General features: G+C 40.4%; 1 protein-coding gene across 1 annotated transcript in view; it reads left to right on the forward strand.

The window, feature by feature from the left end:
• The window catches only part of KCNH5 (potassium voltage-gated channel subfamily H member 5), a 240,538-nt gene that overhangs the window by 159,059 nt on the left and 66,657 nt on the right, over positions 1-14,822 (forward strand). The window contains exon 8 of the mRNA XM_032789186.1: positions 9,781-9,980. Coding sequence (XP_032645077.1) covers positions 9,781-9,980 — 200 coding nt within the window. The remainder of the gene's footprint in view (positions 1-9,780; positions 9,981-14,822) is intronic.

Raw genomic sequence — 14,822 nt, forward strand, 5'->3', positions numbered from 1 at the left:
CTTAACAAGCATGTAAAAGAAGCAGTGAGAGATTAAAAGACTTCTTTTAAAAAGTGGAAGTCAGATCCTAGTGAGATAAAAAGAAAGGAGCATAAACACTGCCAAATTAAGTGTAAAAATGTAATAAGAAAAGCCAAAGAGGAGTTTAAAGAATGGCTAGCCAAAAACTCAAAAGGTAATAACAAGATGTATTTTAAATAAATCAGAAGCAGGAAGCCTGCTAAACAACCAGTAGGCCCCCTGGATAATCAAGATACAAAAGGAGCGCTTAAAGACGATAAAGCTATTGCAGAGAAACTAAATGGATTCTTTGCTTCAGTCTTCACAGCTGAGGATGTTAGGAAGATTCCGAAACCTGAGCTGGCTTTTGTAGGTGACAAATCTGAGGAACTGTCACAGATTGAAGTGTCACTAGAGGAGGTTTTGGAATTAATTGATAAACTTAATATTAACAAGTCACCAGGACCAGATGACATTCACCCAAGAGTTCTGAAAGAACTCAAATATGAAGTTGCGGAACTATTAACTAGGATTTGTAATCTGTCCTTTAAATCGACCTCTGTACCCAACGACTGGAAGATAGCTAATGTAATGCCAATATTTAAAAAGGGCTCTAGAGGTGATCCCGGCAATTACAGACCGGTAAGTCTAACGTTGATACCGGGCAAAGTAGTCGAAACAATATTAAAGAATAAAATTGTACCCAATTTTACACCTGAATGCTGTACCTCAAAGCATCGCCCCTCAATGATTCTCTAATGAGGAACTGGACTGCTTTGAATGGGCACAAAGGGTACTATTACATAGGTGGTACATGTGGATTGTGTTCTGCTATCTCCATAAATGGAATAGGTTCACTCACTGGTGCTCCACCAAGCAAACTGCTCCTGCCTCCATCCCTCTTTCACTAATACTAGACTGTCTTTTATAACTTAAACTATCTGGGCTCAACTTTAGCTCCATAAAGGTACATCTAGCAGTAATTATGGTGTTTCACAATAAGACCAGAGGCACTACTATCTTCACTCACCCTATCACAAAATGATTCCTCAAAGGCCTCCTGACCCTATAACCAGACATTAGACCACCCACTCAACCTGGGACCTACACTTGGTCCTCACATGCTTGATGTGCCATCCATTTGAGCCACTTGCAACATGCTCCCTCCTACATCTACCCATGAAAAGTGCATTTTTAGTTGCCATTACATCTGCCAGATGTGTAGGAGAACTTGGAGTGCTTATGGCTGACCCACCGTACACTATAATTTTTACGGACAAAGTCATGTTCTGAATGCATCCAAAATTTCTCCTGAAGGTGCATTCTTCCTATGATCTACCAACCTTCTTTCCTAAATGTCTTGTGAACACTTTTGAATCATAGATTATTAGGTTTGGAAGGGACCTCAGGAGATCATCTAGTCCAACCCCCAAATGGCCCCCTCAAGGATTGAACTCACAACCCTGGATTTAGCAGGCTAATGCTCAAACTGCTGAGCTATCCCTCCTCCTAGTGTGCACAGAGCATTGTCCTTTTATTTGGATAGAACTAAGCCCTTTAGAGCTTCCCCTAAACTTTTCATTTCCATCGCAGAACGATCCAGAGGCAAATCCATCTCTACCCAGAGAACATCCAATTAGATAGCAGACTGCATCTGCCTATGCTACCAACTAAAGAAGAATAATCCTCTAACTTCTGTTAGAGCACACTCCACCAGATCTGCATCAACGTCTGTGGCATTCTTACATAACATTCCCCTCACAGATATTTGCAAAGCTGCCACCTGGGCTGCAGAGCATACCTTTGCTAAACATTATGCTCTTAATCAGGAACCCCTGACTGACATTCAAATGGGCCAAGCTGTGCTGTCTATAGCTTTTTTACCAGATCTGAAGTCCCTACCTCCTTAAGAAAGACTGCTTTTCAGTCACCTGGGGTGGAGCACTCACAAGGACATCTCTCTCTTGAAGAGAAGGTTACTCACCTGTACATCTCAACTGACGTTCTTTGAGATGAATGTTCCTGTGGGTGCTCCACTACTCACCCTCCTCCCCTCTACTTCGAAGTTTGGAGCAGTCTCCGTTGCAGAGAAGACACTGAGGAGCTGGGCCGCATGAGCACATTATTGAGGCATGTGAGGCAGGCAATGCATGTGCGTGGCCTGTGTGAATACTGCTGTAAAAATCTCTGAGCGAAGGTGCAGGGATGCACCAACACCTGGAGTGGAGCGCTCACAGGGACATCTCTTGCAGAACATCAGTTACTGCGCAGGTGAGTAACGGCCTCATTTCAAACCTATTTGATCGCGCCCCCCTTCTTTGTGTCTGTAGTAGTCCATCCTCCCTCCTGTCACACAAGAACAGATACTGATATAAATCAACATGCAACTCTGACTAAATATTAATAACAGTAGGGCACTGATTCAAACAGAGCCAACGATCCATTATAATAAGAGTAAAAGGAAAACTGCGATTGTGGTCAATGCTTACAATTAAATGTTCACACCGCATCATAGCAAATGCATTAACGTACAGATGGTAACGACTTTTTATAATGCTGTGCAAGTTTAACAGACATCTGTCAAAACCCACAGCGCCATCTAGAGTCAAATGCACAGCACCCTCCGAGGTCCTGATATGTTTGGGGGAATCAGCTTTGCTGTGGGTAAAATATGCGCAGTAATTCCTCCCCTCAAAAGCTTCTCATGCCCTCCCTCCCAGAATACATTCTACACTGCCCCAGGGCCTGTGGGCCTGCCACCCATTTTGAGAACCTCTGGTCTAGAGACCTCGACCAGGTCAGAACCTCATAGTGCTGGGGGCTGTACAAACATATTGTAAATGACGTTCTGAGTAAGGCCCTACTTGAGTCATGGGATGATTGCCAAATAATTGCTGAGTTGCGGACAAGACATGGAAAATCACAGAAAACTAATAATGGACCTTTATTAATTGCAGTAATTTGGAAAAGCCAAAGAAGACCTATTTGTTTAAGAAAAAATTGCTGGAACAATACAAACACTCAAGCATTATGTTATGCCTGCTAATTTTTTTGGTAACCACACATTTGCTGCACCTATATTACGGTCATCAATGCACGAGGCTGACAGCAGGAGCCCAGCCACCTGGGGTTGACAGTGGGACCCCAGCCACCAGTCACCCAGGGCGGGTGGCGGGGGCTGCTGATGTCAGTCCTCCATTGTCAGGTTTCCTGCTGTCAGCTCCAAGCAGACTGGAAATAAAGTGTAAGTTTTTAACAGCGAGGCAATTATCCATTGGAACAATTTACCAAGGGTTGTGGTGGAGTCTCCATCACTGGCAATTTTAAAATCAAGTTTAGATGTTTTTCTGAAAGATTTGCTCTAGGAATTGTTTTGGGAAAGGTCTCTGGCCTGTGTTATACAGGAGGTTAGACTAGATGATCATAATTGTCCCTTCTGGCCATGTAATCTATGAAATAAAGAGTAGAATGTAGGAAGAAATGGTTCTTTGTCCAGGCCTCATTTCCTGAAGGTAAATCCTCTTATTCATATATATTGAGAAAGCACTCAATGTAGTAATCAATTTGAAATGCTCTAGGTTAATTTAGATCAGTCTGAACCATTTTTAACAGGAAAATTGCTTGTTGTTAAACAGATGTAAAAGATTTATGTAGGATGTTGTTACAAAATCCTCCAGAAATTATATGTATATAATGTATAGCTGTTTTTCGAGAACTGGAGTATAAAAATAGAAATCTAAAATAATGGTTGAACCACCTACATAGCCTTAAGGGTTGTGAGGAAAATATTCCTGCATCATTATTTTAAATTGCTCTATATAAAATGTAGCGAAGACTCTCTGAAATTTACACGTAGAAGACAATTAGGAGAAGTAAATGTTAGATGTCAGCAGGAGCAGATGAGGGGAAAAAAATCCAGATAAATAAGTATCATTAGTGAGAAGATGAACAAATGCTGCCTGACCTAACTAGCAAGTGAAATCAGGAAATTGGGGAGGGTAATTTCTCCTACAGTCTGGAAAGCATGATCTCTTCTGTTTTCCCTGAGCTACTCATAAAAGAAGAGACTAAATTACAACTAATCAGGTACACATGTACATGTCCTTGTCTCTCTGCAAATTGTTTCAATCCTCTTATCCTGGAGAGATGCACTGTATTTTACATCCCTCTGAATCTCTGCAAATGTTGTTTGCCGCAACCAAAAATTAAAATAATACAAACTGAAATAAAGCTGAGAATGGCTGCTATTCTCTCTCATTTTTAAAAGGGCAAAGGATGATGCTCAAATGTAATATTGTGGGTATTCATTAACAAGGTGTGTTCTAATAAAGCTCTGATTGGTAATTACTGGGGTCATCCAAATCAAATCAATAACCTTTCAATGTTTAAGAAACCGTTGACAACACTACGTGAAATATTAGGTATTCATCCTTTTGCATGCATGTAATTGCTGTAATTTTCTTCTTTCTAGTGGTGCTTCATTAGCGATATTGAATTGCACCCACATTTATGCAAATGTACAGGGACCACAAGTTGGTCCCGCAGTCAGGTAAGATGAGGCTAGCACAAGAGCCGCTAATGGATTAGTTAAGGTTAGCAGAAGCCTCTTGTGGTGTAAGCTGGTGTATTCATGTCATCAGAGGATCTGGCCCCTTGTGACTATCTAGGGACTTCTGTCATCCCAGTCTCTGCAGTATTTGAAGTTTATGGAGTTACATCAGCCTAAAAGTGGTACCCAGGAGAAAAATCAGGCATCTTGTATTCCCAAGACTAGATAACACCAGTCCAGACCAATGTTTCTTCTAATTTTTCCCATCCATGTGCAGAATGAATTTTGCTACGTGCACCAGTGTGGAGGTGATGTGTGGCAGGGGGCTCAGGGCTGGGGCAGAGGGTTGGGGTACAGGGTGTGCGGGCTCCGGATGGGGATGCGGGCTAGGGGGTGGGGCCGGGGATGAGGATGAGGAGTTAGGGATACAGATGTCAGGACTCGCATGAAAGCCCCCTAAGCTTATTTCTACCAGCTTAGGTTAAACCTGTTACACTGCCACCACCAAGTGATTTAACAAGAAACAGGGAAAGGACCACTTAGAGTTCCTCTTCCCCCAAAATATCCCCTCAAGCCATTACACCCCCTTTCCCGGGGAGGCTTGAGAATAATATCCTAACCAGTTGGTTACAAAGTGATCAAAGACCCAAACCCTGGGTCTTTGGACAATGGAAAAAACAGTCAGGTTCTTAAAAGAAGGATTTTGTTAAAAAGAAAATGTAAAAATCGTCTCTGTAAAATCAGGATGGAAAATAACTTTACAGGGTAATCAGATTCAAAGAGCCCAGAGAAACCCCATCTAGCCTTAGTTTCAAAGTTACAACAAAACAGGGATAAACCTCCCTCTAGCAAAGGTAAAATTCACAAGTTGAGAAAACAAAGATAAACTAACACGCCTTGCCTGGCTGTTACTTACAAGTTTAAAATATGAGAGACTTGTGCAGAAAGATTTGGAGAACATGGATTGATGTCAGGTTCCTCTTAGTCCCAAGAGCAAACACAACCAAAACAAAGAGCACAAACAAAAGCCTCCTCCCCCCCAAGTTTGAAAGTATCTTGTCCCCTTATTGGTCCTTTGGGTCAGGTGTCAGCCAGGTTACCTGAGCTGCTTAACCCTTTACAGGTAAAAGGATTTTGGTGCCTCTGGCCAGGAGAGATTTGATAGTATTGTACACAGGAGGGTTGTTACCCTTCCCTTTATAGTTATGACAGTGGCCTCCTGCACGGCTGCACAGGCGCGCACCTCAAAGGGAACTTAAGTTCAGACTTCTTTTCGCAAAACTCCACTCCTCAATAGGCTACTGAGTGATGACACATTCAAGGGATGAAACACAAGATAATGGGTTTTATGAGGGTAGAACACTGTGGCCTGACAAATACTCAATGGTGGCTTTTCCATCTTAACCCTTTTACGTGTGTCGTACACATAATGGAATTGGGGACTAAATACAGGACATAGAGTGTCCGTGCTAAATTAAGAAAAATAATCTTGTCTTGAAACACAATAACTAACAAAAGGCCAAAAGCTGAAATAAGAAATAAGCAAATGCAAGGAATATTTCTGAGGCATACCTCTAATCCTGCCAAGACCTAAATGTGTTCCACAAAGGCCTTTACAGAACAGAGGGAGAAAGAAACATTGGTTTTGCATATGGAGATTACGTGGTATGTAGACTGGCATGCGACATTTTCTTTAATTTCAGTTTCCAAGAAATGATCTGATGGTTCATTATATCAATAATTATGCTCAAAGAGGCATTTTCATTCCAAGCTCCTATTTTCAGGCGCTTATAACTTTTGGGTAAAATTGCCATTTAGATGGATAGTTTTCATGAATATTCTGAGACTAAAGAAGATTTTTTCGTGGGAGGAAATAAGTAGCACTGTGATAGGGGACTTGGAGGGCCAACAGCCTAGGGGTTAGCACACTCAGCCCCTTCCACCTCTGTCCAAGCAGTAGAGGAGCCTGTTCCTTACCTTAAGCCAGGATCTTTGGCTTTCCACCTGCATCTGGCCCTTGGCCTTTAAAGGAGTGTGGTAGGGGGACCCAGGCCCTCCCTCTGGCCCCATGGGAAGCAACAGTGGCAGCAAGTCTAAGTTCATTTCTCTGGGCCACTTCCTACCAATAAATCCTTTCAATTTGGGGCATATAGTCCAAATAGTCAGCTGCTTAGCAGAAAAAGAGTCCAAAGAAGCAGAGCCCTGCAGGACCCGCTGATTCTCAAAGCGGGGGGACAGTTGTTCAAAGAAGGTACTGTCTGTGGGCCTTACCCACTCTGTGGTCTCCTCTCAGCTCAACCTTCTCTGTGGCTTCTGGGTGAAAGGTTCCTCTCTGCTGCAGCCTGTGCTCCACCTGGTCTTCTGAGCTTCCTCTTAACCTGCTCCTCTAGTCAGAGCATGTTCGGCAAACCCAGGGCTACCTGGTCCCGGCATTGCCTTTTAACCCCCTGGGGCCCAGTGTGGCACCATCACAGGCACATACCACAGTCAGACTGTTTCCACCATGGCACTCTTAGCCACTTCCGGTCTGGCTGGTGTGGTATGAGGAACAGGAATTGTATCTATTCTTCCCATATGACAGGGCCATACCACATTTTCAGCCAGCCTCTGATTTTTATTGTCCTATTTTGCACTTTCAAAAGGGAGTTGCATATATTTTTATAGTCACAATCAGTTTCAGTACAGACGTGGGCATAAAACAAGGCAGGCCAAGACTGAAAATATATTTATATTGTAGATTCACTTATCAAATTAACTGAAACCTTTCAACCAATGTACGTGAGTGGAATGGGGGAGGAGCATTTACAAGAAGTGGCACTTCATCCAATTTAACATGCTACAAAAACTGGAAAGAACAGCAAAAGCAAAAAAAATGTTCAACTGACATTCATCCACGTAGAGTGTATGCATGTGTAACCCACGTACTTTTATACTGTGTATATGTATGTACCGTGCGTATGTGCGTGTATATATGTAATGTATTGTAGAAACATTTTAGTAGCCAGTCAGTAAAACAATGAAGAACAAGATCTATACCCATTATATGATTTCGGCACAGTTATATAGTAAGAACATGAATCTCCCAAGCTCTCCAAAATTGAAACCTATTCCCGCTGTGACCTTACTTGATCATAGATCTCATATGTCTATCCAACCAATCAGAATGCGTCCCCCTAGACTTTGATGAGAACACCACATCTCTGCTTAATTCTGGTGTTTCATTTTTACATTTAAATATTCAAGAAATTGTTGAGAAATGTCAGTGCAATATTTTTACTATTCAAGTATTTTTAAACAAACACCATATCTTTTAAAAAATTGCTGCCTCTGGAAGAGCAGTGATAAATTGGACTAAATGTCCATAAAATTAAGTCAATTTTCTGGAGTGAGGTGAAAAATCTGTTGTATACAAAAGGAAACTGTTATGCATTAGGAGATAGAAAGTAGTTATCCTTTCACAATGGCTTGTTTTTCCTATTTGTATGCTGCGTATTATTTTTTTTTAAAAAAAGGAATATGTAAACACAGCTGCATTCTGCAGTATAGTACTTCCAAGCAAAGATGATTAAACATGACACACACTCTTCCGTATATTAATTGATACCAAGGACAGAATGAAAATGCAACACACTGGTATTGGAGAAATCAAAATAATTTTCTTTCTGTAAAGTCTACAGTGTTTAAGAGAAGAGTGCTATTATTTATTTATGGCTTCTTCTCAAGAATAATTAGGTCCTGAATCAATAAGGAAGCTAAATACCTTTAAGAGCACACGTCCATCCCTATTGAAAAAAGCATTTAAGCACATGCTTTAGTCCCATTTATTCCTATTATTATCATTAATGATTTTCCCTTCAAAATTGGAGACAGTGATGTTTCCTTGAATTGCACTAGCAGTGCATTAAGCTGAGTCTGGAAAACATAGCTGGAAAGTGGCCTCAGGCTGCTCGGAGCTAGCAGAAATGTATAGTATATATAGAGACGGATCCAAGCCACAGCATTTAGATATGGATTCAGATTTTGAACCCTCGCAAATTCAGAAACGTTTGGATATATGGTTTTGGTTTGGCCCAAATTTGGGTCTGGGTTTGACGCTGAAGCTCCTACTTTTCAAAGAATTGGAGTATTTGGACCCATGGATTTGGTGCAGACCCATCTCTAATGGAAAGCCTTTACACTGGGTCTGAGTTACTTGCCTTCCTTATCCTGGGATATGGTGCAGCTGCTTTGCACAACATTGCGGGCACAGTCTGGCCCTAAAACTGGTGTAGCTGGGTAGGGTGGGGAAACCACCCCAGCAGAGGGGTCTATGCCTCTGGTACATATCTGGTGTGGTGGCTTCTACGCCACATATACCCAGCTGCTGAGATAGAGATGTGGCCAGCGGCAAGGAGATGTGACTGCGGGTTCCCTACACCTTTCTCCTCTCCATTTTCTGTTCTTGAGGCTACAGGCAGCTGACATAATACAGAGCTCATGTTACACCAGAGCTGACGCATAGCTGGTCCAGGATGTAGGATACAACATCATCATGACCTGCATTGTGTAGTCCTGGGCCACAGCCAAGGATCTTGGCCACTGTCTATCCAGAAACATCCTTGTCAGGCTTCAGAGGTTGACTCAGTTGTCTCTGTTCTCTGTTCCATGATCTTATCTGGATTAAGATAGGGACACCCTATTCTCAGTTCCTGGTCCCTGCCATTGAACTGCCTCTCAGAGTATGTCAGTGTTGTAGCCATATTGGTCCCAGGATATTAGAGAGACAAGGTGTGTGACAAGAAGCTTGTCTCTCTCACCAACAGAACTTGGCCCAATAAAATATATGACCTCACCCACCTTGTATTTCAGAGTATATTCACAGAATCCCTTTGATAAGGTTTAGTGGAAGGCTTTTTCTATTTGGGCCAGTTCATTTTTGACTGGTTTCTTTTCAGTTGTTCACCAGTTCTTCCTTTTAGTGGCATTTCCTCCTTGTTTTTTGTTGGTGCGAGTCATATGAGCAAATTAAATATGACAGATGAAGAGGAACATGAGTTCACATAAGAAAAAGTCCTCTGAATATAAGTGTGTGAATATATGTGTGTGTAACTAGAACTTTTCAGCACATATAAATGAGTCTTCAACCATTTGCAGTTGATTTTCTCTTTTTTGCAAAACACGTATTGAAATGATTAAGCCTATTTTTGTGGAGTATAGAAATTTATCTTTGTTTTCCATTTTCTCTCTTTCAGCTCTTCTTTATGCAACTATATTTGGAAATGTCACCACCATTTTCCAGCAAATGTATGCCAACACCAACCGATACCATGAGATGCTGAACAATGTGAGAGATTTCCTCAAATTATATCAAGTCCCAAAAGGCCTTAGTGAACGAGTCATGGATTATATTGTCTCAACATGGTCCATGTCTAAAGGGATTGACACAGAGAAGGTATGAGTGCATGAGGTAAAAATTCAGATATTGTACCTTTCAATCCATTGTGTCCTTTCAAGTAGAATAAACAGTACTGAGTACTGTAAACATGCTGGCAAAAAAAGATCTGAACCACATGTGATTCCATTAATATTTTCATAGTTGTGTTCAGAGAGACGGAGCTGGTTTAAAATTAGAGGGAAAAATGGAAACATTGGCAATTTTGAAAATGTGCTTTGTTACCCTGCTTTTCAATATGGTCTGACTTTCCATTTTCCAGATTTTCCTTGGAATTATTTTAACTTTTTTTGTGTTTTGGGATTTAAAATTAACAAAAACAGTTTTTGAAAAAATTGAGAGGGTGGGGAGGAAGAGAAAAAAATCTCAAAAACAATACCCTTCATTTTTGGGGAAAAACACCACATTTGATGGGGCTGAGTAATCCAAATTGGCAAGAGAAATAGCTAATAAAAACACTGAAACCCAACAAAACATTTTGCAGAGCAACTAGCAGGCTAAATATTTTAGTTCCCAATTTTTTTTGTAAAAGGGAAAATGTACATTTCATTAAGCATTCCACTGTTTAAAAGGCCACGTCAGCAATTTTATTCTGTTAAAAATATATCCAACAGCACTTTTCCATACATATTACACGTACTAGCAGAAAACTATCCTTTACTCACTTTGGTAGTTCTAGTGCTTGCTGATATCATAAAATATAATAATAATATAGTAGCAGTAATGGTAAGAGAATAAAAATCAGTGTATCATTGTGGTCTGGTTAAAAGGTGAGTAGCAGAGCACTGATTGGCTCAGGAGATTGATAACTGGATATAGATCTTTTCTGCTCTAGTTCCTGATCCAAAGCCCACTGAAATCATTGGGTGTTTGGACTTTGAATCAGGTCTTAGGTCGCCATTTGGAATCTGGTGCAGGTCAGTAGTGACTGAAAGTTGTTACCATCTGAGGGTTTTATAGCATTTATGAAATGAGTTCAGTTGCCTTGGACCAGTTCCCAGTGGATGGAAGCATAATTGCTACCATCACAGTTAGCACAAGATTTAATAGACACGGAGACTGACCTCTTTGAGGTGTCCTCGCCAGGCCTGGGCTGAAGGCCCTTTGGCAGGGAAATTTGGGAAAGCTTGTGTTCCTGCTAGTCATTTTATACCTGCTCTACAGATTAAGAAAGGAGACGGGGGTGAGATCTTCAGTTGGTGTGAGTTGGCCGAGCTGCACTGACTTCAGTGGATTTATGCTGATTTACCCCATCGGGGAACTGGACATTAAGTGTCTAGTACTGAGAACCCTAAAGCCCACTTGAGAGAGGAAAAGTTGTGATAGAACATTGCTCTGCTTTGCTACAGTTCTTGTTTCGGTTAACTGTATTGCACTGCGTGGTAGGTTCTGGTGGAACTCAGATTACACCTATCTCAGTATAACATGACAAAACAGAATTATTGTGAGAACAAGGACAGCTTTATGTCTTCTTATAAACCCATACAATGATAGTTATCAAACTAATTAACCGGAATTAGCAATTAACTTCCAAAACTGTGCAACTTTTGTGTATTATTATTGTTATGTTAACCGATAAGGCTTTCAGTTTCTTGGATTCTTGTAGTTGAGTATGCCTGATTCTTTAATATGTTAATTTCAGCTCCATTTATACAGTGACATTCCAACTTCCAAATGTGTTCATGCAGTTTGTTAATAACAAATTTGTTGTAATTGCTGTAAATAGACTCAGTTCTGTTGTGAAAAGCCAAATATGTGTAAAAATTCAATTTTCATTCTCATTTATCTCCTTTCAATTATTTCTGCCGCAGTTCCATTAGACTTTGATTGTGCTCTGCAGTTAATTAGAAGAACCTTTGCTTTAATTACTGAGATTTCCTTCCATTATTTCCACATATCCAGTTTAATAGATTATAAAAATGCAGTTATAGCCTTTAAACATACTGATCATTGGCTTTTAGTAAGCAGCGTTCATTTGTCTGCATAGTAGTAGTGGTTGCTTAGCTAGATAATTAATAAGGCCATAAAATCTGTGATTTAAGTTTTTAACAGTATTCCCACACTGGAGGCCTGCCTAATGTAGCTCCTGATCTAAACACCACTTAAGTCAATGGAAAGACTCCTGTTGACTTCAGTGGCTTTTGGATCAGGCCATTAATGCTTTTATGTAGTAGAGTTTTTCAGTTAAAATATTTTATTGACAGCCAGTGAGAGAGTAGCTTTACAATGGTTACAACTTTTAAAATATTCTGTTACACAGCGTCCAGCAAAGGGTATAAACCTTCAATGGCTACTGCGCAAGTACCTTGCTGCGACTGCTGTGAGCTGCATTGAAGCAAATGGGGGTCCTCATGGGTGCAGCAACTTGCATGCTGTCAGCTGCACAATCAGAGCCAAAATTCAGATTTCTTAGGGGAAAGATGGAAAGCTGTGTGTAGGTCGCTGGCAGTCACATGAGCCATCCGAACTTTGAATTCTGAAATGAATTATGAAACTTCTCAATTATAGCAAATGAGAAAATATATTTCCTAGTTGGCAAACCTAAAAAATACAGCAGTCGCATAGATTAGATCCTTTTCTTGATGTTCGGGGTCTATATAGCACTTTACAAACCACTTAAGGCCTCTCTATTAAAATTTGTGGGGGTGGAAAAAACAGGTCACACTGCACCACGTCATAGAATTTTTATTTACTGTGTGTTCAGTACAACAGTCACAATGAAGATAGGAAAATATCGTACCAAGTGATTCAGGAGCTGACATCCTCTTAAATAATGTGTCTCCAATTCTCTGGGGCCTGGTAACTTTTCTATGCTGAAAACTTTTCCATCTTTTGATCATAAGCTTGATTTAATCCTGCAGCAGAAATATAGACGAGAAAGAAAAGAACTGTTATATTTGTTGGTCCACCTCTGTGCCACAGTAGAAGTGTTCCCAATGGTACATTTCCTAGTTTGTATATCCAGTCTGGTTTTAAAAATCCCTGGTGATGGGCTTCAGCCAACCCCGGGAGACTAGCACAGCCTAATGTATCTAACCATAGGAGAGTTTTTTTTAATGAAATTCAACATATAGTTTCACTTTTTTAATTTCATCTAGTGCTCACTCTCCTGTCCAGGTGATCAGTAATCTATCCCTAGAGTCATTTCTCCTGTGTTTTTCATTCCTCACTTCCTTCAATCCCAAATGTATGTCTCCAGCACATACATCTAGACTATCATTATGCATAGCATTATCTCTCCTACTCCTTACATTTGGGTAGACATTTTAGTATATTACTATATTTCTTGTTCTTCAGCAAAGATTTCTTTTAACTGTGCAAATAATTAGCAAAAAAACTCTAAACTTTGGCAATTGGTTAATATTTATGGATGGTTTCCTTCCATATAGGTATCGTTACTAGAGCTGAGTGAATAACAGATTTTTCTGGTTTTCTGGCTGGAAATTCCAAAAAATAATAAAAATAAAAAGTCATTTCAGCTTGACCACAATTTTCTTTACATTTTTGGCCAATCGAAACATTAAAAAAATTGATTTTGGTCAAACTGTATGTTTCATTCTCACCACGACAAAATGTTTCATTTAGATTTCAAGCATTTTTAATATGTTTAATTTTTAAAACAAAATGTAAATTAATGTTGACTGGAAAAGTCACTTTGAATTGAATAATTGAAACATTTCATTCAAATAATGTCAAAATGAAGATTTTTTCATATTGTTTGTTTTTATTTTCAACTAAAACAATTTGGCATATTTGAGATGAACTCATGAAACATTTCAGCGTTGCCAAATCTGCATTTTTCTCCTCCTAAAAAAGTTTCAGCCAAACAATTTCATCCAGCTCTACTGATTACATCTTCATTGGTTCCAAATAAATATACTTATTGCTCACTTTGCATTCATGTGTGCATTAGGATGTCATTTCCCCCATTATTAGGATACATTTCAGTCAGTCAAGCATGCAGCACAACTCAGCACATTGAAATGATTTTTTCTTTAAATCAAATACAGTGGATAGAACAGCTCACGTGTTGACACAAAATTATGCAGTTTTTTCTGGTGATGAACAACTGTATAGTATGTAACTACAGAGCAATATATCATGATAAAGTCTAGTAGTTTTTGTGACAGCTAAGGTTGAGCTTGAGACTAAAATGTAAGTAAATGCCTTTGCTGGGAATGCTATACCTTTAACAAATGTGCTTTAATTAGTTGTTACAAATATCATTCAAATAGTGCAGTTAAATATCTGTTCTTAGTCTTATATGAGATCTGGCTCAGACCAATAACAAAGAAGAAATTCAGAGAGCTTAGTGTTTGTTCTTGTGCAGATACACAGTGCGGGCAAAGTGAAGGTTGACTAAATGTTACTCATTTTCCAAAAGGGGGCAAAGAACAAAAGGGCCATAAATCCAGAGCTGACTGCCTGAAGTGAAACCCCTCTCAGATGGCCCGATCTAATGCCCATTGACTTTGGTGTGTGCTGGATTAGACCCTGAACTTCCACACCGCAGGGCTGTGCCTTAAAGCAGTGGTTCTCAACCAAGGGTCTGGAACTCACTGGGGGGTTGCAAGCAGGTTTCAGGGGGTCTGCAAAGCAGGGCTGGCATTAGACCTGTTGGGGCCAAGGGCAGAAAGCCGAACCCCACCACCTGGGGCTGAAGCCCAGGGCTCCAAGTACCACCAACCGGGGCTGAAGCCGAAGCCTGAAGAACTTAGCTTTGCAGGGCTGCCTGTGGCATGGGTCGCCGAGCAATTGCCCTGCTTGCTATCCCCTAATGGTGGCCCTGGCTTTTATATGTAGAAAAACAGTTGTGGCACAGGTGGACCATGGAGTTTTTAG

The sequence above is a fragment of the Chelonoidis abingdonii genome, chromosome 4 (assembly GCF_003597395.2).
Source record: "Chelonoidis abingdonii isolate Lonesome George chromosome 4, CheloAbing_2.0, whole genome shotgun sequence".
Classification (NCBI taxonomy): Eukaryota; Metazoa; Chordata; order Testudines; family Testudinidae; genus Chelonoidis; species Chelonoidis abingdonii.